The sequence below is a fragment of the Plodia interpunctella genome, chromosome 22, assembly GCF_027563975.2.
Source record: "Plodia interpunctella isolate USDA-ARS_2022_Savannah chromosome 22, ilPloInte3.2, whole genome shotgun sequence".
NCBI classification, from domain to species: Eukaryota; Metazoa; Arthropoda; class Insecta; order Lepidoptera; family Pyralidae; genus Plodia; species Plodia interpunctella.
The window spans coordinates 6,970,266-6,997,912 of record NC_071315.1 but is presented as its reverse complement, the minus strand read 5'-3'; the positions used below and the strand labels follow the sequence as shown (position 1 = coordinate 6,997,912).

At 35.6% G+C, this 27,647-nt stretch overlaps 3 protein-coding genes across 3 annotated transcripts in view; 1 reads left to right on the top strand and 2 right to left on the bottom strand.

The window, feature by feature from the left end:
• Window positions 1-27,647, top strand: part of LOC128679593 (uncharacterized protein) — a 243,131-nt gene that overhangs the window by 35,864 nt on the left and 179,620 nt on the right. The window lies entirely within an intron of this gene.
• LOC128679595 (phytanoyl-CoA dioxygenase, peroxisomal-like) lies at window positions 7,388-10,215 on the bottom strand. Its single transcript, XM_053761949.2, has 6 exons — window positions 9,945-10,215; window positions 9,052-9,222; window positions 8,519-8,686; window positions 8,173-8,332; window positions 7,705-7,822; window positions 7,388-7,539 (listed from the first exon to the last, which is right to left on the bottom strand). Exons 1-6 carry the CDS (start codon window positions 10,143-10,145, stop codon window positions 7,500-7,502), a joined length of 858 nt encoding a protein of 285 aa, XP_053617924.1. The 5' UTR covers window positions 10,146-10,215; the 3' UTR covers window positions 7,388-7,499.
• Window positions 13,791-20,771, bottom strand: LOC128679594 (transmembrane protease serine 11D-like). Its single transcript, XM_053761948.2, has 9 exons — window positions 19,992-20,771; window positions 19,451-19,646; window positions 18,083-18,185; window positions 17,089-17,268; window positions 16,397-16,488; window positions 16,006-16,069; window positions 15,552-15,698; window positions 14,438-14,630; window positions 13,791-13,961 (listed from the first exon to the last, which is right to left on the bottom strand). Exons 1-9 carry the CDS (start codon window positions 20,641-20,643, stop codon window positions 13,819-13,821), a joined length of 1,770 nt encoding a protein of 589 aa, XP_053617923.1. The 5' UTR covers window positions 20,644-20,771; the 3' UTR covers window positions 13,791-13,818.

Here is a 27,647-nt window from a genome sequence, read left to right as displayed (position 1 = left end):
GGCACGTAAATATCATATCGTCAGACACCAGTGGTAGCAAGTAACACACTCGAAATAAAGAAAGACTCTTGAAACTATGGCGACGGTATTTTAATCTCAATTCACTTCTTAAGCCGTCTTTATACAATACAAAATACTTTATTGCATAAAAAATAACAAATAATATATATCAGTCAATTTTAAAGCGACCGAATATTCGTTTATTTGTTGCTTCTTTTTTTTATAAAATAATACATTGTTAAAATATGTACGAGTATTGTTTTACATTGCAAAAATTTTATTAGTTCATTTGTTGAGTTGAGTGTGTTGGTTTAAAAAAAAAAATGACTTCTCCAATACGAATTGGCTAATCAGCTTAAGTCGAAATTTTATGATCTTTTACTGATTTTTGAAGTTATTTTATTCCATATAGAAATAAAAGGAAATTACAAATAAAGTACCGCGTAAATTTTTAAACACTTTATTGAATTTTTTTGACCCATCCTGTCATTATAAGCATGAAGCATAGTAGCTGAACTACTCAAACGCGAGCACTCACTGAGCACACAGACTGAGACAGCACACATTGCGAGAAGTGGCGAATTTGTGGCAGGTGTTCGCTTTGCGCAGACTTTAACATGTTGCTCAGACTTGGCAAGTTTTATTTTCAGATCTATGACCGATTTTGTTATTATACAGCTAAATATTTATACAAATTACTAGCTGTGCCCCAGGGCTTCGCCCCTGTGGGAATTTTGGAATAAAAATTACCCTATGTGTTGTAATATACTATTCCAGTTTATATTCTACCCCCCATTTCATAACAATCCAACCAGTAGATTTCGCGTGATACAGTAATAAACATATATACATACATCTTCACAAACTTTCCCATTTATAATATTAGTAGGATACACCTAAACCTTTCTTTATCTTCGACCCCATGACAGACAGATAAATACTTTTGTATTTATAATAATAGTATAGATGGTAGACTTAACGCCATGGGGAATTTTCTACCAGTGAACCATTTCGACCAAATATAGATAGCAATGTGGCACGATAGACACCTTATGCATATTTCATTCTTACATTACGTGTTTATATATTTTTATTATTTACTTTTAAAGAAAAAATATGTCGTTCTCAATCCATATAAGTCAAAATATTTAAATCGTAAGCAACTCTCTGAACAAGCAACAGGAAGGTACCAGATCTAGCTGCGTTATCAAGTCTGTGGCGCACACCCAGGCTGCGACATTTGCGCTATTTGTCTTGTAAAGTTCACCTAACTGGAAACTTAAATTTACGGTAATCCTTCTTTACATTTAAAGTAAGTACCTACTACATGTTAGCATGTACAGTCAACAATAGTTATATCTAACGGTTCGCGTGTGGTCCCGTCCTAGAATAAAACCAATCTATATCCTCCTGTGGATGTCGTACGAGACGATTAACGGACACAAAGTCTTGACAGCTGGTAGATATTGATGAGAAACCCAAGAATGGTTGATGTCAGACAAGTGGCCGCTTGTAATATCACAGAATGTTTTGCGGACCTGGACTCCGCGGCATCATCGACCTCGAATGAAAATGAAATCAAGCGAGCATGAAAGAGAGATAAATTATTTTTGACGTTGTAGAAAAGGCTGCGGTGAAGTTAGATGCACGTACCGTATATTGTTCACCTGCAGTTTGAATGTTAGCAGACCTAGCTATAAAATTTTAGGACGTCAGTCAAATGTACTCAATAATCTAATGATAGATGTAAGCTATAAACAAATAGTAGTACTATTTCCAATGTTTACTTTAAGTTTTTTCATTTAATTTTGTAGTTACATCAAGAATAAAGAAGTAAAGCATAGTAAACTATACTAAGTAAACTAATACTTAGCATATAGTTTCAGCCCGTCTTATTAGGTATACATACATTCAAGCTAATCGCGTTTGCCACAGGAAGAGATTGCTCGCTCGGTGGAGTCATTACCAACTATAATGTGATAGCTATCAAAATGGGAATATATTTACGGCGAGATCGATGAACGAATAAGCAGAAGACTAAGAAGAAACCTTCAATTACTATAGATTAGCACATTCCAAAAGCGCTAGAGCTGTCTCTCGTAAAACATCGTAACTCGCTTTCACAAAATCTAATTCCAATTTTCACAATTCTTTTGGAATTTTCACTAAATTTCAAGCATAATTTCATAGAATTTCATGAAGTGGGCCCTCAGACATTTACTACAGATATTTACCAGTCAGAGCCAATTACGAGGACAAACAAACACACTTTACACTTATTAACGAACGAGCGGAGCGAGGTCTACAAGTCAACTTGGGGCAAAAATACATTTTTTGTTTGTATTTATGTTTGTTTGTAACGCGATAACTTTCGAACCGTTGCGTTGGTCTGATTTTGATGAAATTTAAAAGGTATGTAGGTATTAGAATTTTTAAGTTCGTGGGGCATGAAAATCGGTTAAGTCGTTTTTGAAATATTTACAATTTTGTAAAAACTCATCAAAAATGTATTGTGCTCACGAGGTCTAAATTCGCGGCGAATAACTAGTAGTATTAAGTTTGGAGCATGGCTTCCACTTAGTTCTTTAAGTAGTAAGTTAGATGAACCCAAATTACAGCCAGATAAACTAAGCTGACAGTCTAGTCCCACGATAGTACGCTCGCGATTCAAAACTTCCTAATCAGGTTAGAAAAGACAAGACTTGCTTGGGCTCCGGCCCGGCCAAAACATTTTATATCTACAAGTACCCTGTAGGGGTTGTGTCCCACTGCTGGGTAAAGACCTACCTCTTTTCTTCCACTCGTCTCTTTCTATTGTAACTCTGGCTGTTTCGGTAGGAATTTGTCGATATCGTCCCGCCATCTCCTTTTCGGTCTGCCTCGTCTTCTGCGGCCGTCCAGTATCCAGAAGGAAGCCAATTTCGCCCACCTTTCCGGCCGCATACAAGAAACGTGTCCCGCCCAGTCAAGTTCAATTGAAGCGGGACTGGCCAAGCATTGTACCAAGTCCCTGTTTCAGTCCTACTGGTATATTTATGTATACTGAGCCGTAACAGAATACCCAGGCGTTAACCCAGTTCTGCACGACTTCGAGGAGGTACTCAATTAGCACAATTAGTCAACTTCTTGAAACTGATTTTCAATTCAGCGACTTGGTCTGAGGTTTAAAGCCTGAAATGGTGATGGAAATTGTCTATTAATTCACTTTTTTCTCACTACCTCGCACCTTCCATGGGAACCGCACACTCCAATCTATAAAGATCTACCACCTTTGCAAGTTAGGATTCACTTTAAATAAAATATATTACATACGAGTAGATCGTGCGAATATAATTCAGCCAATCATATATTTCGGCCAATCAAAGCTAATTAATCATTATAAATTGGGGCGTGTGCTAATTACAATTCGCTGTGTCAACGCAAAAGTAATACGAGTATGAATCACGACATTGCATAGCTAGCCAGAATACTTACTGTGTGAGTATGCAGGGCTTCGACTCAGGCTCTCGGACCGGATAATTAGAGGGGCCGCTTACGCAGATACCCGGGTTCTAGCACGTAATAGATACGTACATTATTACAAATGAAATACATATTTTAAACTCATAGTATATTTAAACATTAATAATTATTATTTTATATACGTAACGTGTTACGTCACATCCACAAATAATATCGGAAACACTCTTCGTCAAAATAAACTTACATTTATTAGTTCATATAAGATCTTATTTCTAGATTTTATTCAAGTTAAAGGCATCTGACATGACCTTTACCTTTATGGCACTTACTACCAAGAAATGTCAAATAATTACTTGTCATTTGTACATGCGTACGCGCTAGTGTGGACCTAAATATAATTTTAGAAAGTCAATCAAGTTTCTGAGTCATATTTTATTGCTGTTCCAGTGCCTTGTCCCAAACATGAGACATCATCTAACTTGCCTACTAACAAAACTTTTCTCATTCCAGGTAAGTGACTGCGAGATTCAACTTTATCACCATGACGTAAGGCTAATTTTCATTTGCCTCGTGATGCATAGTTATGTAATTATGAGATGAATGAAGGAAGTTTATTATTCCGTCACTAATGAACTATAGTGATGTATAAAACATAGGCTGAATGCATTTTACATAATATCTGCGCTCACTTTAGTGACAATTTCGAAATGAAAAAGTATTTAATTATTATGCTATTTTAGTTTATAATACAAATCAAAACATTCATTCTGTTTAGAAAAACTTTACAGGCGCGAATTTTTACTCGTATATATATTAATAGCTATGAACCAATATTTCAAAAGAACTTGGTATACACGCTTAACCATTCGATCCGTTCATTCATTCCCCCAGATCTCGTGTCTAGTGCCCTTGATATTTCATTCACCGGGACTCGCAAATTGAGCGGGATATAGGATGTCAGACCTGTGAATCATTTATCCGATATCGTAAAAAAAGAGAAACGGCAGAATAATAATGATTAATGAATGCATTGATAACTAGAGAATTAAGTTTAGCTTAGATCGAGGTTAAGCCATGAAATTGATTGCAAACAAACTAAATATTCATGAGCCCCCACTTCGCAAGTTGTTAGCACTTTACAATATATACAAATTTAAGATTTCAAGTTATATTAACAACACATCACTATACAGAACTTCGAATTCCCGAAATTTTCAATTGACATATCCATGAAGAGATTATTGTCGAAAATTACATTAAATTAAAAAATCTGATTTTAAAATTTTATTATTAACTTGTTATCAAATTCAAATTATTTCTTTTCGACTTTGATGAGTAAAATGTCTCTTATTAGCGTAAAAAACTTGTCCCCTCCGGAGCGATTAGTTTACTTTCTCATTTGGTCTATTTTAATGTTTAGTTAACTTTCTCAATCGACTTTCAAAGCCGCAGGGAGGTGAAAATGTGGCGCACAAACTTTTCCAAAGACCTTATATTCTATAAATGGCGTTTCAATAATAAATTCAGAAGAAAATAACGTAATGTTACAAAGCAATTATTCACTTCGATTAAGCTCATCTTGACAACATTATTGTGAACGTACAAAAATATCTAGATGTGGTAGGTTTCCTTTAATTCTTTATGAGGATTATTTGTGAAAAAGTTAAAACATGAGTAGGTAAGAATTGTAATGTATGATTTTTTTCTATTTTGGGTAAGTCTTTTCCAGTAAATTTACCGATCGTGTCCCGTATTCCAAGTTTATTAGATCTAGCTTTATGTACAGACTGTCGTCGAGGTATTCGGGAGATTTTTCTATTACATACTATTCGCCTACGTAGGAGCGATTGTTTGCAGAGAAGATTAGCGTTATTAGGGATTTAAAAACCTGTTTGTATCTACTTACTTTGTTGTTCAAAGCGTTTGTTAAGTGTTATGTTTACTTTTGTATTAATGGAAATTTTGTTAAAATTGTTCATAATTAATTTATGTTTACTAGCTGCGTTGCAAGACCTTATTTTGCATAGGAATTTCGGGGTGAATATTTTTTTATTTGGTCCTATTCCACTTGTGTCCCAAATTTCATCACAAATAGTTTAAAAGATTGGTTTGAAAGATTAACACCCACATAATGTATAAATTCTTATCATAATAAAATATTTAAACAATTATTTTTAAATACATTGTAATTCTTCGAAGCTTTTGACACAATGAACCTTGTTTAAAATTCTGTACTATAAAAATATTAGGCAAGAACTTCGTCAGTAGAGTACTAAAAGGAAATAGTTTGAGAGCGTATTTTAAAGCTCTTAAGCTAAGTGCTTTAGGTGGCTGAGTACTAACTAAAGAGTGTCGGAGTGCCTCAAGGGACAACCCTCGGCCCCATACATTAAATGTTTCATTTTTAATTAAGAACTTAAAGGATAAAAATATTTATTTTTGATGAAGAAATAACTCTACTGTAACTGTAATAGAGTACCACCAGCATAATATTATATAGTCCGGTGAGAACGTATCTAATGTTGAATACAAGTGACATTTCAAAATTGATCCAGTCACGGTCGATGTCGGGTCAAGTAATTTATTTATATCGTATCTTAATTCCATGTGAATAAACATAAACATTATATCAACGTGATTACGAATACTGCCCCAATTACTGACATTTTTTTTCTAATTAAAAAGTTTTAATGTCTGTGGCAGTTATATCCATTCAGTGTTAGTATATCATTGTCCTACAACGATAAACTTTATTCGCTCAATGTTATAAATTCTAAATAGCACTTCTGTTTACGAGGAGACGAATAAATACATTTTATTGTGATCCACCCTTTAGAACAGGATATAACAAGATTTTGGCAGTAAAATCCTGTTCCATGCAGCTTCATACAGTTCTTTGTTTACAGGGAACTATTGTTTCCTTATGGTATTGGTAAAGCTAACCTCGTTAAAAACGCAGAAATGACTTGATAAATTATATACTACTAGTTGTTGGCTAACTGCATTTAAAATTGTATGTCCTCATATATAACTAACAAAGAACAAAATTCTTAAATTAATTGACGATGATATAACTAGTGGCATTTTTGTCAAGATATATTTTGTTTTGTTTAAACAACTTCTCAAAATTTATTACTAAGCAGATATTCATCTATGTATCATGCACCGTCTATATCATCGAACGTCGATCCTAAGCAAACGTATAATACGACTAAATCAAATAGAACTCGAAGCGAGATTAACTGAATTTCCTGTCCGGGTCTACAACCGGGCTGTGCTCCATCGGACAATTTACAAGTGAGAAGGGTTAAGTATTATTATTGAGTTAGATACTTCGAGTAGCATAAAGATCGTATAAGTGTAAATTTTTAAGAGGGCTGAACGATATAGCTACTTCAGTTTATTGCAGCTGTTAAAACAGACGTTTTCTATTTTATAGCTCAGATCCGAATAGCATTTTGTGCAGAAGTACTTATAGTATTTTATGACTAATACTGATATATACTTATATCTTGAAGGTAATTTGTAGATTATGTTGTGTAGCCTTTGTATATGTATCAACACGGTTTAAAAATGCATTGTCATAACACAATATTTTATTTGAAACCACCCAACTCAGGTGCTATTAATACTAATATCTTGTAAGAAATACATAACTTTAAATGTAGATGAAAATATTATCTATTCTAATACGAACTGCATATTGTTATGATATATTTTATAGTTGTTGAAATTAGTTCTATTAACTCACAATAAGAATTGTATAATATAAATGAGTGAGGCGGTCTTCATCTTGTCGAGTCGGAATGGCTATTTAGACGATGTTCGACCAGTGTTGGCCACGCTAAAGGTAGTAAAGAATAGAACGTCTGTAGTGAAGATTACAAAATTTATAAAGGTAATTCGTAAACATAATTAAAATTCATTATAATAATAAATCATTTTTAATCATTTATTTATAAAATCCTTAAACATAATATCCGTGCGATCATAATCTAAGGCCTTGTTGGGTCGATGGGTCGCTCAGTTCTCTTGATTTAGGGGCACTTGATTTTGTTCAAATCTTTAGCTTCATGCCTGAGGAAGAAAGTAACAAAAAATAGTTATTTATTACTTCACCGTCCAAACACGCGTAATGCGATATTTGCGTCGCATCGGATTTGATAAGATTCGTCGTGTACTTCATTAAAATCGACTAAACTAAGTTCGAGATTATTTGTTAATTTATTACCAATTTATTACCTGTTGTGATAAAGTTTCTGGCCAGATAAATCAGTCCATTGCGTAGAAACAGAAGCGTCCTTGGAGTAGTTGGTCCCTCGCATCATCCAGCCGAAACCGGGGAACATGTTCTGTACGCCTGCAAAGATAAATATATAATGAGTCTTATCCTTATGGCTGAGGGTCGTGACTACCAGGAGCTGTACGTGTAGCTTTGTACGGTCTTTGGCTTCTTTTGTTGTCAGACCTCTATCTCTTTATCTGAGTATTTTCCCAGTTTCTTCCTCAGCCGTTGAGCGTCGGAGCGCAGGGTTCGCTTTCCTACATTTTCGTCTTCACTTCGCGCACCATCCCCGGTTGTCAGACCATTGGCACGCATATCCTCCTAGACTACATCAAGCCGGCATTATTCGGATTTCTCTCTTCGCTCCGAAGTAGGTGGAATCGGCAATCGGTATTGCCAGTCAACGTTCAAATAGACAATCTCACCAATGGGTTTATCATCAGGAGTGACGAACTGAGCGAGTAGCATCCTCCGCGGCCGGTCGGATCGGTTGAGGGGGCTGCCGTGGATGAGTAAGTAGTGGAAGATAATGACGTCACCACGCTCTGCGACTACAGGAGTCGCCTTCTCTACAGGGAACTTTTTCTGTAATACAAAGGATAATGTAACTTAACATAATATTTTTTTATGTAAAAGTCTCGATCTGACGCGCCTTTAGGCGACTTGAATAAAATCTGACACCAGTGTTAGCAATCCCATTCTAGGCTTTCCTATCGACGTCATAACAAGTAACAAGATGTGGCACTTGAAACATAGACAAAATATTGTTACCTTGTCGAGCCAATGGAAGTTTCCCTCCTTAGCTCCGAAGTCCTCCTGCGGGCCGAGCTTGTGCGAGCCAGGGTAGACGCACAGCCCGCCGTTGGAGTAGTCCGCCGGGTCCAGGTTGATGAACGCTGCCACTGGGGAGTCTTTCTCGTACGGGAAGTAATGGTAGTCCTGGAATTTTAAGTTTACCATTAAAGCCTGATGATTTTAAAAACGAATGGAACGATGCTATCTTGTGTTTGTAAAAAAAAACAGTTTTCCGATGCTATGACACCACAAAAGACTGCTTAGGGCTGCCAGAAGGTGTAAAGCTAAAACAGAGGTGGTTTGATGGCAAGGAGAATATGTGTGCCAATTGTCTGATTACTAATGCCGATGACTATGCAAAGTAGAAAAGAAATAGTAAGTCAGCCGTCCCTGGTTTCTGACACTTAACGTCTCAACAAGCTCAGAAGAGAGAGAGAGAGAGAGACTACAGTACAGACTAATAATCAATACATGGGATACTGTACCCTCTACTCTTATGGTCTTCTTACCTGATGCATGGGGTATTCCGCACCCTTCTCTGGGGGCTTGAAGTGCGCCTTGGTGTGGTGCAGCATGATGTCGGGGCCCATGATGTCCTCCAGCGCGTCCAGCAGGTTCTCATTGTACAGCACCTTGCCGAAGATCGCGTTGTGGTACTGCAGGTTGTGGACACCCTTCACCTGTTTATAAAAATATCAAAGATGTAACGAACACAATATTATCACCAGCATTGCTTAGACGAGGATTTTCGTCCGAAAAAAATAATAAAAGTAACAAATAAGGTAATCTACTTGATAAGAAAACTATCACTGTCTTACAGGCTTCACACGTTGAAGAATATTAGACAATAATCTTACAAAACCTATTTAAAATTACACCATACGGTTACTAGAAGTAATATTCTTCATACTGTGCCGACCCCACATGAGTGGGATAAGGTCAAGAAGAAGAAGTTATTATAAACTAGCTTTTGCCCGCGGCGTCGGCAGCGTAAATTTCCTATGCGAACAAATTATTTTTCCGAAATGTAACGAAGCCTATGTTGTTCTCCACACTTCAAACTACATGTATGCAAAATTTCAAGAAGATTACTCCAGTACAGTATAGAGCGTGAAGAGGTAACAAACTTATTTTCGCATTTATAATATAGTTACGATTATTTTTTATATGGAAAATTTATACACCTCTAGAAAAACAATAAAATGTAATTTAATGATTACAAAAATCAATCACGTTTCCACTAAGTCGTAAAATTTTCCATACTTTATAGTTTGAAGTATGGAGAAGGACCAAGGGTACCTTTCATCCCGGACAATTAACGCGGGCGAGAGCTAGTGATAAAACAATTTAAAAAGTTGAGCAACGCACGACATACACTAAACAAATACAAAAAGGTATGTACCGTGAATGGAGTGTTGTTGATTCTGTTGGTCTCATTGCTCCCTACCCAGGAGTTTTCTATCTGCTCCTCATTCTTCCTCTTGAACAACTTGTTATACTCGTCAATGACTGTGTCTAACTCCTGTTTGGAGAATACATTCTTCAAATGTAAGTATCCATTGTCCTGATAAAACTTCTTCTGTTGCGCGGTGAGACGAACCATTTTTATTTATATTTATTTGTTTAATAATTTAGCTAAAATGCGAGAGAAATCTATGGCGGACTGTTGTATAATAACCAATATGGTAAATAATCCAGTATTTATATATTAATGATAATGATATCAGAAGCCATGCGTAATTCAGCATCTTATGTTGTTTGCTTGGTGGTGGGTATCGATAAACTTTGCCACGGACACAATTTTATGGTATTGTTGTTTTGATGAACTTTGGTATTTTTCCGTTATGTAAACCATGCCATATGCATGTGTTACTTTTTTTTGGGATTTATCAGAATATAAGGATTTATCAGTAAGTTATTGAAAATCGGTCTATGTTTGAAATGTTTTCTGAGCTGTTTTAGGAATTCAAAGCATAAATGTGCCAGTTCTTCTCTGCGGATTGTAAAAGTTAATCATGGGAAAATCTATAAACTAAATAAATATTCTTCTTGTGGGCTAGCATCCTATCACTATTCAATCTAAACCAAAAGTCCACCATAGAGCTAATCTCGACCTTCTAGTTTAGAAAAGATATACTCTGTTTTTGTTCCCTTAATCACCTCACACGACATAGTCAGAAGGGTATGGAGTGGACATATTCAAGGGCAGGAACTACATGCCTAGATACTCTTGTACTCTTGCACATAAATATTTTAAGTAAACCTACTATTGACCTAACGACACGATCGATAAGCAAGCTTAATTATAAATAAATTGTAATTGTATAGCAAACATATGATAAGGTCATACTCGGTACACTGCTAATTCACGGCAAATCCAGCACGAAGCTCCCATACTATAATAGGATAGATAGCTCCGAAATGCTAGTAGTTTGTAGCTTTGGTGAATATTATTTAATTCAGAATATGAGAAAATAAACGAGTGCCTGTGAAGGCCTATTTCTAAATAAATAATTTGATTTGATTTAGCGAAAATTGATTGCACCAACATCCTTGACATTAATTGTTAAACTGCGCGCCGCCGTCGTTTAGACAAAATGGTGTAGTTTGCGTTGTTCTCCGCAGGTTAACATTAACGTCAAAGGTGAGTGATGCAACCTACAATTCACTACATAGGTAGTATACAACAATGTCGCTTCCCGCTATCTGTCAGTCACTATGAACGCTTAGATCTTTAAGACTTTGCAGTATAAAGATATAGCTAGATGTATAATTTATTATGGTTTTATCCGAGCGAAGCCGGACCGAGCCGCTAGTTAAACGATAAAAAAAAATTAAGGCACATGTTTGCAACAGGAGGGAGACAGTTAAGAGCCGTACTCGATCGGTTTGCGACGGCGCAGCAAGTTGCAGCTCCGAAGTGCTCTGTTTTTTTTTTTCTATATGTTTTGATATTGATGGGGTTTGATGTATGTACGTTGAAACTCCACACAATTTCTACGCTGTTCTGCGTTAATCCGTCAACGTACGTCGACGTGCCGGGCAAGACTGAGCAGTAGGGCATGGATCTAAGTTAATATAAAATCGAAAATGCTATTATTTTTGGATGGGTTAGATATTTGGTATGGAAAAATTCGAAACAAATTGTTTAGCCACTTATTGTGACAGAGCGAGCGAAGCGTCTACAAATCAACTTGCGACAAACATATGTTTTGTATGTATATTTGTATGTATTTCTTCTTCTTTCTTATTTGATTTTGTTACGTGTCCAAGTAATAAGAATAATTTAGTAATACATTTTGTATTTGAATTTTATTCAAATTCAAAATTCAAATAATTTATTCAGAAATTTGACCTTCACAGGCACTTTTTCACGTCCATTTTTATATTCTATAGTTATTTCTCACAAGCTACAAACTACTGGCATTTCGGAACGGCCACTGCTGAGAAGAAATGCCGAAAGAAACTCATTTGAACAGTGTTGGTCCCTATCATGCTAGAAAGGCTTATTGTTTCTTACAATGTTTTTTCTAATAATATATAAAAGTACATAATGTACATAGTCAAAATCAAATTAAGTTGATATTGTATTGATATCTAATAATGAATGATAGAAAAGCGAGGTTTTCTTAATCAAGTATATTTTTGCTTAAAAGAAAATCTCAATAAATAATTCGATTTTTTAAATTTTAATGTATGTGTGTAAGTAACTTTCAAACCTTTCGTCTGTTTTTGGTGAAATTTAAAAGGTATATAGGATCTGTCAATAGAATTTTTAAGTTCGTGGGGCAACAAAATCGGTTATGTCGTTTATGAAATATTCACAATTTTGTAAAAACTCATTGTGTTCGCGAGGTCTTAATTCGAGGCGAACAACTAGTTTAATTTTATACATTATATTAATACATAAATACCTTTATAATAACTTAAGATAATATTTCAAAAGGCCGACAATTGTTTTGTCGATAGTGTAATGTATGTCTCTTTTAATTTTTATAATTTTTATAATGATGTTTTCATTTGTTTATACAAATAGTAATTAAAAAATTAGCTTATCAACTGTTTTACGTAGTCACATAATTTAGGTTATATAATATTGTTAGTTTTGTAAGCATAACGTTATCACGTTATCGCTCATAATAAGAATTGTTTTATAAACAAAAGCATTTTTTAAATTGATAACATATGTTATTTTTCCTTTTCCGAGTGTGGCGTTGCTGACAGTGGTGTCAGCTTTATTCAAGTCGCCTAAAAGCGTCTGCCGTGACGTTTACGACAACCAACATACCGACAGAGAAGGGGTTAGTGCGGGTTGGCGTTTCACTCCTCACCATCGAAAAGTGAGACGCAGCGAACTAATCACATTGCCGTGTGATTGGTACGCATATTGATATTATTATAATATTGAATAATATTGTAATATTGAGATTGGATCGTAGTCGCATATTACACACAGGTTTGCAATATCCTCACGAGGTTTTGTGAGTGTTTTTCTACGTTTTTTGTATTATTCGTTTATTTTATTGACGACGACGAGCTCGGTGGCGCAGTGGTAAAATGCTTGCCTCTGAGCAATTATTTTTTTCTGATTGGCCCGGGTCTTGGATGTTTATCTGTATATGTATTTGTTATAAAATATAGTATCGTTGATATATAGTATCGTTAGTATCCCATAACACAAGCCTCGAACTTACTTTGGGGCTAGCTCAATCTGTGTGACTTGTCCTAATATATTTATATATATTTATTTGTTTTTATTTAGTCAAAATTTGAACTAAAAATCTTTATTTCTACTTTATCAAAATCAAAGTCAAAACAGTGTTGGTCCCTATTAAGCCAGAAGGGCTTACCATTTTTTAAATATAAATATATGTATAATTTTTTATCAGTAATATAACAATGTAAGTACACAATAAAATACATGGTCAAAAGGTATACTAGGTATATATATATATATATATATTGTTCTTTATTGGTGTTACTTTAGGTGACATATTATTGCTACAGGTGAATAGGCTAAGGCAGGTTTTTTTTCAGAGATCAAATAAATTCTTTGTTCAATTTAGGATGATATCATCACTTATTGACGTCAAAAAATTACGCAATCATGTTATAAATCAATCATCTATTTATAGGTAGTCATTACAAAACAACGCAGCGAATTCTTTGTAGTTTGCTACACATTCTGACTTTAACTCATACTAACTTTACGCATTACCTATATTACATGGAGAAATAAACAAAAAAGAAATATATTATTTAATTTTATTAACAATTCAATCGCTAACATCAATATCGAAGTCTTGGTTTTCATCTTTGTGGAACTTCTTCTTCTTCTTCGAATTCTTGGTGAGCTTGAAGACGGGAGGCGGAATCCGGTGCCTGGGCAGCTCCTCAGAATCATCGAAGATCTCCCGGCCTGGGATTGAAAAGTAAAAGTTTTTGTTGTGCCAAGAAACTTTGACTTTAACTTGTGCCACAAAAACGCAATAATCGCCATTTATCTAATCGAAGGCTGCGCGGTTAAAATTAACGTCAAAGTCATTCGACTTTCACCAAACACCAGTCGGTGCAACTGAACCTAATATATGATTTTTCTATCATATATTTTGCATGATTTTGGGAATAAATTGAATCAAGAATTTAATATAAATATCTTTCTCATTTGGTCGTTTTCCTGGTGTTTCTCAGTAGCTAAATGTCCAATTAAGCCCAGGGTGCGCTTGCATTGCTTTTCGTCTCGTCTTCGTGGGAAGTATCCCAAGGTGGTCGCTACTGATGCCAGACTTCATCATCAAACATCGAAAACCTTCTGACTGAAAATTAAGTAACACCAAGTGACGTGGTGAAGAAAGAAAGAGGAAAGATGTATGAAGAAGAATGATAAACCCTGACCTTTCCGTACTTCCTCCTTAGGTTCAGGCGTCGGTGGTGGTGGTGGTTCGGTGGTGGTCGGCGGCGGGAGTGGCGGGGGCGGCGGGGCCTCCGTGGTGGACGTGTGCAGGTGGAGCAAGGTGGCGAGGTAGCTGAACACCATGTGGCGAGTCGTGGAGGTGGTGTACTTCTTGCCGCGGTAGTACTGCGGCATCTGGGGGAAGACGAATCCAAATTATTATCGAAATGTTATTATGTTCCACTCGACGGCCCATACTAAGCTTGTATCTTATTAGAATAGACATTAATTGTCATATATCCACATTTGTTAACTGACGTCGTTCGAGAAAAGGCTGCGGTGAAGTTTGTTGCGCCGCTTCTTCACCTCCGCTTTGGAAATCGCAGTAAACTCAGTTTCAAGTTAATATTTGTCAATAATTGATGTTTATGTTTGTTGTATGTAAAGAATTTGGTCCGATGGCAAACATGCATAAAACGGACACAACACCAGAACCGCAGACGAATATCTTTGGTCACAAATCTCGAAGACATGCGTTATCTGTCCTGCTCCTAGTGAGTTGTGTTCTTAGATACAGACTCTGCTTAGTTTAGACACCAGTTTCTCGCAATCCAATATTGGGTACTAATATTGTTTGCAATTCGTTGAGGATGGGAAGTCGTTGTGTGTGTTACATTCCACCATGGAAACGACACTCAGCCATAATTTTTTTTAGATTACTGAGCAAGCAAACAGGCATGCGGCCCACCTGATGACGCGGGCTCACCAAAGCCTATAAACGCTGTATAATCAGGAGAATCTCGTGCTTTTTGCTGGCCTTTTTGTTTAGAATACGATAGACTCTTTTCTTGAATTTTAATTTTGCTTGTATAAAATTATAATTTTTCAAATCTTGTCCGAGCACACTCTGGGCTATTCCCAGTGGGCAACCAGTTCGTAGCGTTTAGCTGAGCTGTAGCCTGTGTCACACAAATGCATGTCAGATTTTATATGTTTAGTGTAGTTAGTATTTTTTTATTATGTAAATTCTGTGTTACAGCAGAACAAATAAATAATTTCTCATCAATAGCATCTAATGAAAATAGTGGAAGACCCTGAATGAAATTCAATACTCACAGACTCATTAACATGTTTAATCCAGTCTGAGTAGGCGCCGACGAGGGTGAAGACTGTCGGGGCGTTAGGGAACCCGCACACAGTGGGTCCGAACGATATGATGCCGACCAGCTTCCCGCCCAGGATGGCCGGGCCGCCCGCGTCGTGCTGAAAATAGGATTTTTAAAATTACGGTTTTGCTTAAACGAGGTTCTTTATCGCGCGATACACACACTGACCGAAATGAGAGCTACATAGGTCGTAAAATGTGTAACAATACTTTTAGAAAGGCCACGTAGGAGCGACCAGCGGAGACGGAGGGGTCAGACAACTAGCATCGGACTATACATAAAAAAAAAATCACCTACAAGGCTTTATATACCACCTATATAAAAAAAAACCGGCATATATATAAAAACCGGCTTTGCATTTCTTATTTTTATCGTTCGTGATTTCTAAATGAAGTTGTACTTACATCGCAAGCACCTTCGCCGGTCGTCATGGTTCCCGCGCAGAACATTGTGGAAGTTATAAACTTGCTGAAATGTATTATTATAAATTACAGAAACCATGAAAAAATTGTTTCTCCTAAATTTATGCACTCATTTTTATAGCCAGTTTATGTGTCCCACTGCTGGGCAAACTCTTCGGTTATCGGTTTATATCTTAAGTCGTTTGTTTCCAACCGAACGTACAGAATAATTATTATAAAAATATACGTCTGCACTTCTTTTAGTAGATGGAAATAGGAGTTAAATAATGTCAGATGTCTCTAGGCGACTTAAATAGCTCAGAGCTCCTAAATGATTCGGATCATACTCTAGTAACTTGATCATTGTGCTGATGATAAAAAATTGTATACTTACTCTCCGTAGACCTCCTTGCAGAAGCTGTTGGGGTACACAGGAAGGAATTTCCTCTGCAGGTAAATAGGCTCGTAAGATAGCTTCTGAGACATCTGCAACGGCCGTACAATAAAATTTAGGGTGGGTTGCACCAGTCAAATTTGACATTAACTTTAACCTGCGCACAATAACGAAAAGTACGCCATTTTGTACCATCGGTGGCAGCGCGTAGTTTACAACACACACGCTTAGTCGATCGAAATCGTCAGCTCTTTTCTAATAGATGAGATAATTTGAGTTACGAGTTTTTTAATTTTTTTATTTCGCTTTATAAAATCCAAAACTCGAGCGCAATCGAACATTTCTTTTTTAATAAGTATATGGTATAACATTTTATCAAACAAACAAACGCCCTGACACAAGCATTACCTATTTTTATTATTTTGGTTTGTATGTATTCATATATTGATATATATGTAGTCTTATGTATATATGCTTTGCTATTTATATATATATTTTATATATGTAGTTATTATTGTATTTTAGTATGTGGTAGTACTTATTTGTGTTTGATATTTTTGCGCCGCACAACTTTTATCTGTATCTCCTAATGGTTAGCTGGGAGAGAATGCTTATAGCATTAAGTTCGCCATTTGTTTTTAAGTATGTTTTTACTTGGAACAATAAAGTCTTATAAATAAAAAATAAATTACCTTGGTGACTCCCCAACCCAGCAGCATGACCTCGGAAGTGGACGCGATGCCGTGGGGATATGTGGAGATCTCGATGATCTTGGGAATCCTGTGGTAGCTGAAGTAGAGGTGGTACCGGATGCGTATCAAGGCGATGTTATTGCGAAGCGTGCGCGGATTGTAGGCCGGGTGGAAGTACACCTGTGAGATAATTTATTACGATTCTTTTCTTAGATACTATATCTTTCTTCTTTTTCATTTTCTTCTTTGTGTCGAATAGGAATCGGAATGATAATGGGAATAGGAGTTAGGATAATATTTTTTTTTTTATCTATTAGGAGAGAAGTCAAGTAATGATCCCAGTAGTGATTAAATTTCGCTCATAATATGGCTTAGTTCTGCATCATATATACGAGTGACCGTTTCATCGACTACATACCTTGCACAGCGATTTATTGAAAAAAATGGTTTATTACAATTTGTTTTATCTATGATAACAATACTAGTTATGCCATTAGGTAATTATTACCTATTTAAAGTGACTTCCACACTCGTGAAGTTAATGTACGCATTAAATCATAACAGATTTATTTTTTATATTATTACATCATTAACATAATCATAAACATCCATTAAGTTGCATCACACCAAAATAAGGTTAAAATAGAACGCCTCTCCACAAACATTTTAATTAGATCTACACCTTTTTGCAAATTTTTTGTTCGTTCTTTCGGAATTGACGAGCTCGGTGGCGCAGTGGTAAAGTGCTTGCCTCTGAACCGAGAGGTCCCTGGTTCGATCCCCGGTCGGGTCATGATGGAAAATGATATTTTTCTGATTTGCCCGGGTCTTGGATGTTTATCTATATTATGTATTTGTTATAAAATATATTATCGTTGAGTCAGTATCCCATAACACATGTCTCGAACTTACTTTGGGACTAGCTCAATCTGTGTGATTGGTTCTAATATATTTATTTACTTATTTGTTCTTTCGGAATGTCGTTAAAACGTACCTCGACTGCGTCAATCTCCTCACCGCCGATCCTGCTGTGGTTGCTCCCCACCCTGACTGATAGGATTTTAGGGTTCTCACGATAGAAACGGTTGTTATGCATCCTAAAACAAACATACATAGGGTGACCATACCGCTTGCAGACGTAGTGTTGATCCGTTTTAGATATGCGTTGGATTCACATACGTGCGGAAAGAAGGCGTGGCGAGCATATGAGCAGTGTAATAAGCACTCAAGGTGCTCTACGAAGCTCTGAAAATAATTGGTTTGATTTTTCAATGGATAGAATGAAGAACCTAGAAAGCCAAGAGAAGATCTTTGCCCAGCAGTAGAACTAAAAGATTGAATACATAAAAAGAAAGTCGTTTCCCGCTTACTGTCTGACCCTATTTTATTCATAAATCTTTATAACCACGCAACGGATTTTGATGCGGTTTTTTTTATAGATAGTATTAATTATACTAACTCAGGAATTCCTGAGGAAGGTTTATGTGAATAATTTATTAATATACATAAATCTTCTATTTTAAGATATCGTTAGGGGTTCTCCTACCTAGGACTTTATCTCGGAAAAGAACTCCATTGTGTTAAGAGCAATATACGAAACTGAGACCCCAATGCATTCTAGATTTTACTTTTCCTTATTTTTTTTTATTTTTATTTCGGGCTAAACATTTATTTGGGAATTAAGTGTCTCAGGAATCTATGGCTAAGGTGACGTCTAGTATCATATTAAATTCCTAGCACGTAAGACCGCAATTTTTGTCCTAAATAATTTCAAAAAATTCATAATCCTTACTGAAACATTACAAAAAGACTGATATTCATTTAAAAATAATAGTTGTCACTAATGCTTAGTGCACCTGTTTGGAAGGCATGTACTTGACTGGGAACATTGTGTAATATAGTAACAACATTTTGTAAAGTCGGGCCGTGGTACGTGATAACCTTCGTATGTCGGCTGATAAGTGACGAGCACAAATCACATTAGTGGATCTTGCCCTAGAGTCTATAATTATGTTTAAATTATGGGAAGTGATAGGAAGATTTTGGTTGAGAATTTATGCGAATATTCTAGCAAAAAATTATTTAGTCAAATTAACGTAGGGAACAAATGGATGTACTCGGTGACATTTTAATAAAATTTTGGTAAAATCGCTAAATTTTAGTTATCACCTAGGAAGTAGGTTACTAACTATAGACCGCAGCTCTGTCTGCGGTGGCTTATGTCTGACCCTGTATACTTATTCCAAATGTCATTAAAATCGACCCAACGGTTTAGCCGTTAAAGCATGACAGACTGACTGACTGAAAGTACAAGTAAAAAAGATCAGATGTTATGTATAAAAGAAAGAAAGGGTATACTCACAGCTGCAAACAAGAGGCGGAGGTCAATATGAGGTCGTGCCAGTAGATGACGCCGCCGCACCAGAACCTGCCGGCGACGTGGACGGACACCATGAACGGGTAGTACCTCACTGTCGTCCTCACGCCTCGGAACAAGCGACGGCCGGACAGCTTGTTGGCATGGTATTCTTGGAGTTCTTCCAGCTCGATCTTAGGATCTGTTTTGATATTTTTATATTGGTTACAATCATAGTAGTTATCCTTTAATAATACAGTGTTTCAATCAAACAATCATGAAGTATTTCACTTTAAGTTTCTTATTGACATCACAGATATTATCTGTGATGATATAAGTATCATCACAGATAATATTGATTTGTCGAATTATATCTATTGATTGTTTTTGGGCCATACGATGTAAATCAATGTTATAAATTATGGATTTTGGTAGCCTTTGGAAAAGGTACTTATTTTCTTCCTACACGACTCTAGGTACCCAAAATATAACCAATTTAATGATATTTTACTTAACTTGCGAAATAAGAAAACTCACATAAACTTACCCCAGTATTTGCTACTATTGGTTTTGTAGTCAAATTTGTGCTCATCATTCGGCGTTTCAGCCAAAATTTTATCCACAACAGCATTGATTATATCCTTACTCTTTTTGCCATTATATGCGATATCTTCTTGCATCATTCTTCTAGCGTATTTCACTATTTTCTTTTTATTCCCTCTTTCGGCAATGATTCTTAAAATATCATCTCTGTTCATATTCTCTTTCAATTTCAGATACAGATTTTTTGTGTCATTTTCTGCTAAAAAAATAGAGTTGTCATCTTGTTTTAAACTTTTGTAAAACACTGTGGAATTCAGATCAGATTCCTTAGTGACATTTCTCAGTAAATCGGCAAACTTAATTTTGTCTAAAACATATTGTTCAATTTTATCTAATTTTTCTTGTAGTTCATCCATTCTTTTTTCATTACCGTCTGTTTTTAGCAGTTTTACTAAAACTTTAGCTAAATCGTTGACATTTCGATTCGGAAGTAGTATTGAAATATCTTGCTTGCTATCTGCAATACTTTGTGTATTCGTTTCTGTTGTAATCGTGACGTTTTCATTTTGTACTGTAGTAGTGGTTACATATTCAACCGTGTTGTTGTCACCATGAACCCCTAATATTACTATTCCAAGTATGATTGAGAATGACATTACTTTAAAACGAGCTACACTAGAACATATTTTATCCTAACCACTTGGTTCGAGTCATTTTACTGCTTTTTCATTTTTTATAGTTATATTTTATACCAGTTTTATTGCGAGGTTTCTATATAGTTTCCTATTTATATTTATTGCTAAGCTTTATGTTATTTTTCCAATAGTTGAAGAATGTGTTTATAAAATATTGTTACTACTTATTAAGGTGAATGCTCTTCAAATAGGATCCGGCCTTTACACACATTACAATACGCCCTGATCCAGGCCGCTCTCATATCTAAAAATGTGGGTTCTATTTTATATAGGAAATAACTATGGGACCATCCTGGCGAAGAGCCTTTTAAACTAAATTCTTGATTACCTTAGCTGGTCCTATGAAAGTTAACTCGCATATAATCTGAATAATTTTTAATTATCATAAATCTACTTACAGTTTCTTGTTTGCCTCTTTTTATCTCAGACTTGAACTAAAACTTTTGAACAAAAACTTGAAGTGAACAAAGGTAATTCTGAAATGTATTTTTTTATATTAATCTAGGATCAATTTCACAGACAAGTCATATAGGAAAAAAAATGTCTTTTACACTTCCTTTCATATTCCCCAAGGTTACCTCTACTTTTACACCAAAACACATCAACGCAATGAAAAGCATGTTGACCTACCTTGATCAAGGGCCAAGGTTATTCTTGTGTGTTACGATCAAACAACGACATCATAAAATTAAAGATAAGATTATTATATAATTTTCTTAAATTGACGCTTGAATTTATTGCGATAACACTATGATACCGGGTTTTTATGTTTTGTACAGTGAAAAGCAAATGAATATGACGCATCTAGTTAGCGTTGCAATTTCATCTTTATTACATACGCCAGAAGAGTCACTTTACAACACGACATTATATTTATTTTGTGTAATCATAAACATAGCATCGTTATAAAGTTCTGGTAAGTAAAAAATGTGAAAAAGTAATTGAAAATTTTGTTCAAAACGCATAATATGTAACATTCATAGTAAGTAAACAATATTTTACCATAATGTGTCTGTCTCTTAGCCTGTCCGTCCGTAACTTTAAAAAAAAATCCTTTTCATTCTAATAAATACTACCTATCATGCAAACAGTCATGCAGCCCACCTGATGGTAAGTGGTCACCACAGCCTATCAACGCCTGTAACACCAGGGATGTTACACGCGCGTTACCTACCTTATATTATGTCCTAGGATCTTTTGTCACAGTACCCAGTAATCACCGTCTCTCGCGCCCTTCAAATCGGATACAACAATCCAAGCACGGCTGTTTGGCGGCTGGAATACATGATGTGAAATGAAATGCAGATGTAAATTTGTCCTATATCCTTACATATTATAAAACAACGCCCTCTGCCGCGTCTGTCTGTCTGTTCGCGGTAAACTCAAAAACGAATGCATGGATTTTCAATATTTTTTCACCAAAATATATTGTGTGATTACTGAGGAAGGTTTAGGTATATATTTTGTTATGTTTTTACCCGAGCGAAGCCGGGACGGGCCGCTAGTTAAAGATGAAAACGAAATTAAAAATTTACGAAACCCTCGACTCCGAGGTAGTTGGCGTCCTCTCATCAGCTAGAAAAGAGCTGTTGGTTTCCAAACGGATGAACATATATGTTCGAAATAAAACTAAAAATATGCACGATTAAATTCTCTTTCAGACAAAAAAAAATTGATCAAAATAGGTTCAGCCGTTTGCCTGATATGATGTCACGGACAGACATACATATATACAGACATACTATTTTTACCGCAGGCGGCGGAAGCACATTCTGCCGTCGAGGTTTCAAAATACATGGTTGATCACGAATTCATAAAAGTTTCAGACGAAACAATTGTCCAATTTCGGCCGTGTCGAGGCCGCTATCTCGTCTCCATCAATTATTTATTCCATTCCATTCCAAATAAACGGTTAAAGTTAGGAGATACATAAAAATTATATTTTTCTTAATATATTTCTTGTCCTTACATATGAAATTGGCATTTGGTATAAGAGGAACCAAAAGTCGAATATTTTTTAATATATTTTGAAGGCCAGAATGGGAGGATGACACCAAGAAAGTGTCAGCAGCAGCATGGATGGGGTAGCAAGAACCGGTCATTGTGGATATCTATGGGGGAAGCGCGCCGGGCAGCTAGACAATTAAACCAGTGTGACCAATACGTAGTGCCAACGGCAGGCCCGTGTCTCTGTCACTTCTAACTGAAAATTAAAATTATTATTTTTTAAGATAATGATCAAATTTTAATTAAAAATTAAATATCAATAAAGGATTTTTCTATTTTATTTTAATGGGAAATTCTAAATACGCGTTTCTGGGAAAAGGGTCTTAGTTTTGATGGTTTTGACAACGGACAGACAGACATTAAGACAGAAAGTGATTCTGTAAACTTTATTTTTTGTTTTGGTGTACGGGATCCCAAAGACAACAAAATATGTATAATTTAATACGGTAAGTACGAAAGTATGACATGAATCCGGAAATCCACTCTCCCATAGGAAATTCGTTATATACGGCAATACCTAATATACGGCACCAAACCTTGCTCTTAATTTAGAGGATATTACTTGTATCAAAAGGAGAAGGCAATGGCAAACCACTCCATTAAAATGCCAAGAAAGTTGTTGTGTGTGTTTCATTCTACGACCACGACTCTCAGCCATGAGGAATATGACTATGAAGAGAGACTTGTATCAAATGATTTGTCTGGGAGTTACTTTGTGATCCAAATGATGTAAAAAAGCTTATTGACAGAAAATATATTTGTCTGTGTATATATATGTACCGATTGTGTACGAGTATATAAGTTATTATTATGGCTACACAGCAGTTGTATTGTAACAGATATTTTTAGAACTTTTACGTATTTTTTAAAGTAAAACCTTCTTTAGCGGCGCTATGCACATTTTGTGATGGGTAAAAAATATAAACTCGCATCAGTGATCAAAAATTTGCAAGACATCAAAAATGCACAAAGTTAATATTAAAATTTTCACTTGTGCCGGCACCCCCGGAGTACAAACCCTTTTTTTGGAATTTTGTTTATGTAGGTACTTTGTGTTTGTGTTTGTGTGACTGTGCTTTAGAGCTAACAAACAAAATATTAGTGAAAAGTTGTCGCTTACTATTTCTAAACTGTATATACCTAACTGGTTTTCTAAGAACATTGCTCAGTCGTACTCGTTGCAGCTCCGTCGTGTTCCGTTGTTTTCTATAGGGTTTTTACATGCGTTAATGTATATACTTACGTCGAAACTCAAAATGCGTCGCTGCGTTGATCCGTCAACGGACTCCCATGTGACGGAGGACTACGGGCATGGCTCGACTGGATCTATTTGAGTTTTTTAGAAGTGGGTGCTGCCATCTATTGGTGAATAGCATCAAAAACAGAAGATGTGTGCTATAGTTAATTTAGTAAAGCTATATTATAATATTTTCATTATTACTTATTTCTTTTATCAATTTTATTATTTTTATTATCTAATTCTATGCATAATTGGAACTATATAAACATGTTTATAAAATAAGTTTATATAGCGCCACCTAGCGTGCAATAGCTCTATCATTCATAGGCGTCGCAATAAAGTTCTAAGTAGTCCTGTATTTATTACTAGATGGCGCTGTTTCGACATTCTTCACGCCGGCTATACATTTCGCGAAACAGTTCGCCAAAATTTGGCAGATTCGGCATACGTTGCTGGTTTTTCATTGCGGTAAATAAGTGCCATCATACAAACAACGCAATGTAATAATGGGAAGTAGTCACCACAGCAGAATTAAAATTTTGAGAAACCTCCGACTCTAAAGTTGTTGGCATCCTCTCACCTGCTAGAGGTGAGCTGACGGTTTCGTAACAGTTGAACACACATTTCCAAACATGAATACTCTCTAATATAATTATCTTTCTAATAAAAAAAAAAACTAGATCAAAATTGGTTCACAGACTTATACCTAACTTCTCTCATCGGGAATTAAAAAGACATATTGGAACTTCGAACGTGATTTTATCAATAATTTGAACTTAAAACTTTCAAATTGAATTCCATAAATTGGTCAGATCACTGGCAAGATCCAATTAAACGAAACAGAATAAAGCAGGCTTTGCTAGATTAACGCGGCCGAATTCAAGACAATGGCCACAAAAGGTTTCCAATTCCGAGGCAATTTAATTTCGCTGGGTTATTGGAGCGGCCGCTGTTTAACTTGAAATAAGTTGATTAGTTAATAATATTTTGTTTTCTTTGGTTGGTAAAAAAATTATGGAAGTAATTACTAAGGTACTAATTGACATATTTCGGTATTTAGGATTATTATATAATAGTTTTGTCTACTAGATCTGATTGTGCTCTTTGAACCCGCAATTTATCTCTGAGCGGTTTCCCGGTTGCATTCGTGGCCATAAAGCATCTAAGTCCGATTTATGTTTGCCGACCTATGTTTTCTTAGAGCCATGATTAATTGCGCTGAAACGGCATATCGCAACTCCGTCGTGCTACGGTGTTTTGACGTAGTTGACGTACATAGAAATATAATTTCTACGTTATTTCGTCCGTCAACGGACAACTGCGTGACGGAGAACGACGGAGTAATGGGGCATGGCTCTAATTAACTTCGCACAACCTTAGGCATCTTGAGCTTGCCTATAAAACAAAATGATGTCAGCGACACGTTGCAAATTGTTAAAATATTTGGTCTATAATAAATTAAAAGTAGCGTGTTGTGGTAATGAGAATAATTACATTGAACTTCCAAAATAACAAATCGTAATTTTACATGTTAAAAGACAATTGGCGGCAATCTTGTCTGGCTGTATGTGAAAATATTTAAACCTAGAACACATTTTGATTTATTCTTTTATTAGTGGCCAGTGTACTGAACATAAAACTTAGACACAAATAAAATAATGTTATTTGTGTCTGATTTTATGATGTCCGCCATCTGGTGGTGGTCGTATAGACGCTATGCAAGTAAATATAAATAAAAGTGCGTTTCTATAGCCGTCGCTAATAATGTTAATCCTTACCAAATCCTCCAAAAAACGGATAATTCGCACCCCGTCTCGCTCCACGCTTCTGTGGCTTCGTCTAATTGTGGAAATTAAATGTTTTTCGTTTTAAACATTGACTGATAATAAGATAGACATGATAATATTGCAGGATTTCTATATTATATTATTATATATGTATATTTAAAGATGTATTGTTTTAAGGGTTATGGTATTAATGAAAAATCCGGGTCACTAACTTGTGTTTATCGACTGAAAAGTCGACTACAGTTTGGTCTAGTAGTAAAACTTTTTCATGGGTTCATGTTTGTATGCATGTGAGTTTCTTTATCAGATAACGCCGTATGAAGCACTCATCAAATATTGCAAGCTAAATTTCACCTACTTCCACTTGTCCTAGAGAATGTTATAGAGTTGAAATTTCACACATCGCTTCAGTTTCGGTGACAATGCATGATACTCATGACCCGATGGTGCGTCCACTCCTCAATAGTTTACTGCGCTGTCATATTTTTTTCGACGCTCGTTGAATACAACAAGATTCTCTGACGAAACTAAAAGCTTGTGGTAAAAATGTTACATATGGTGATTTATATTCAAATAGTTTAAATTTATCTTTTAATAGTTTTTGTTTAATATGATAATTGTAAATGTGGATTTAATAAAAAATAAATTGTTAATTGAGATATGTACATTGTACAGTCCACATCTGTTTCCTCTTATATCAACGTCACTGACAAAATTTATATTGATTAAATTCATTGGCCTTGTCAGTATAAAATTAGAATTAATTATATTCAATTTCAATCAAATCTAAAAGTTTAATTTTATTTTTTATATTTTTTTTTTCATAGAGCTAATCAGATAATATAGGGCAAATAAAGAATTTAAATAATCTACATTTATAGAAGTAGGCAGTAATCTACATAATTCTATAAGACTAAATTAGTTTTGGTATAAAAATATAAATTTTACAACAATAAAAAGGAAATTAAAAAAAAAACTCCGCCGTGTACTCTCCGGTACACTCTCCAGTCCAGAGGTTTACCAGAGGTAGATCTTAGTACAAAGGTCGTCTGATGAAGGTCGCATGGTGATTAAGGAAGTGTAATTACAAGGATGCTGTGACAAAAGATCCTGAGCCATTAACTAGGCAAGGTGCGTGTGACACCACTGGTCTTGCAGGCATTGATAGGCTGCGGTGACCACTTACCATCTGGAGGGCCGCACTTGATAGTTTAATAAATAAGAAACAAAATCACCAGCAGTAACAACCTAGACCTCATAATATTTTCTTCTCATCTGACTTGATTGAGTTCAAACGCTCCCAAATTTTTTAATAAAAATAACCTCAATTCAATGCTCCGTTTTGACGTGAATGAAGGACAGACAAACAAACACACTTTCAGAATTTTTCCAACGTAAGCATGTATCCGGGTTGAAGCTAAAATACACACGATATATCACACAAAAACAGCGAACGCACACTGGCGTCCGAGATATGTGCGGCCATGTTTTACTTGAGTAATTTGTCTCTAATTAATGATTATATAGTACAGTCGTGAGCACATCAATATACGGAGTCATTGAAGCCTTAATTACCATCAACTAGAAAGACTAGAGCGAATTCTTCTATTATAGTCCAGTGCCCCAGGAATGCAAGCAGTAGACACAACTCTCACCCTGGGAACTGCCAGCACCATCGTCACAACCAAGACCATTCTGTCAAGATGACAACCAAAATGCCTCGATGTTTTTCTTACAATTGACATAAGAACTGAATAAATCTTTTTTTTCTTTATTTATTAGGCACATCAACAATAAACATGTAACATTAAACAAAAATCATAATAAAAACTTACGAGTACTTCTAATTACATCAATAATTATACATGTGCACAGTGATTGCGCCGGTCTTCTTCAATAGGTATTCGAAGGGACTTTGTAAGTAAAACTCC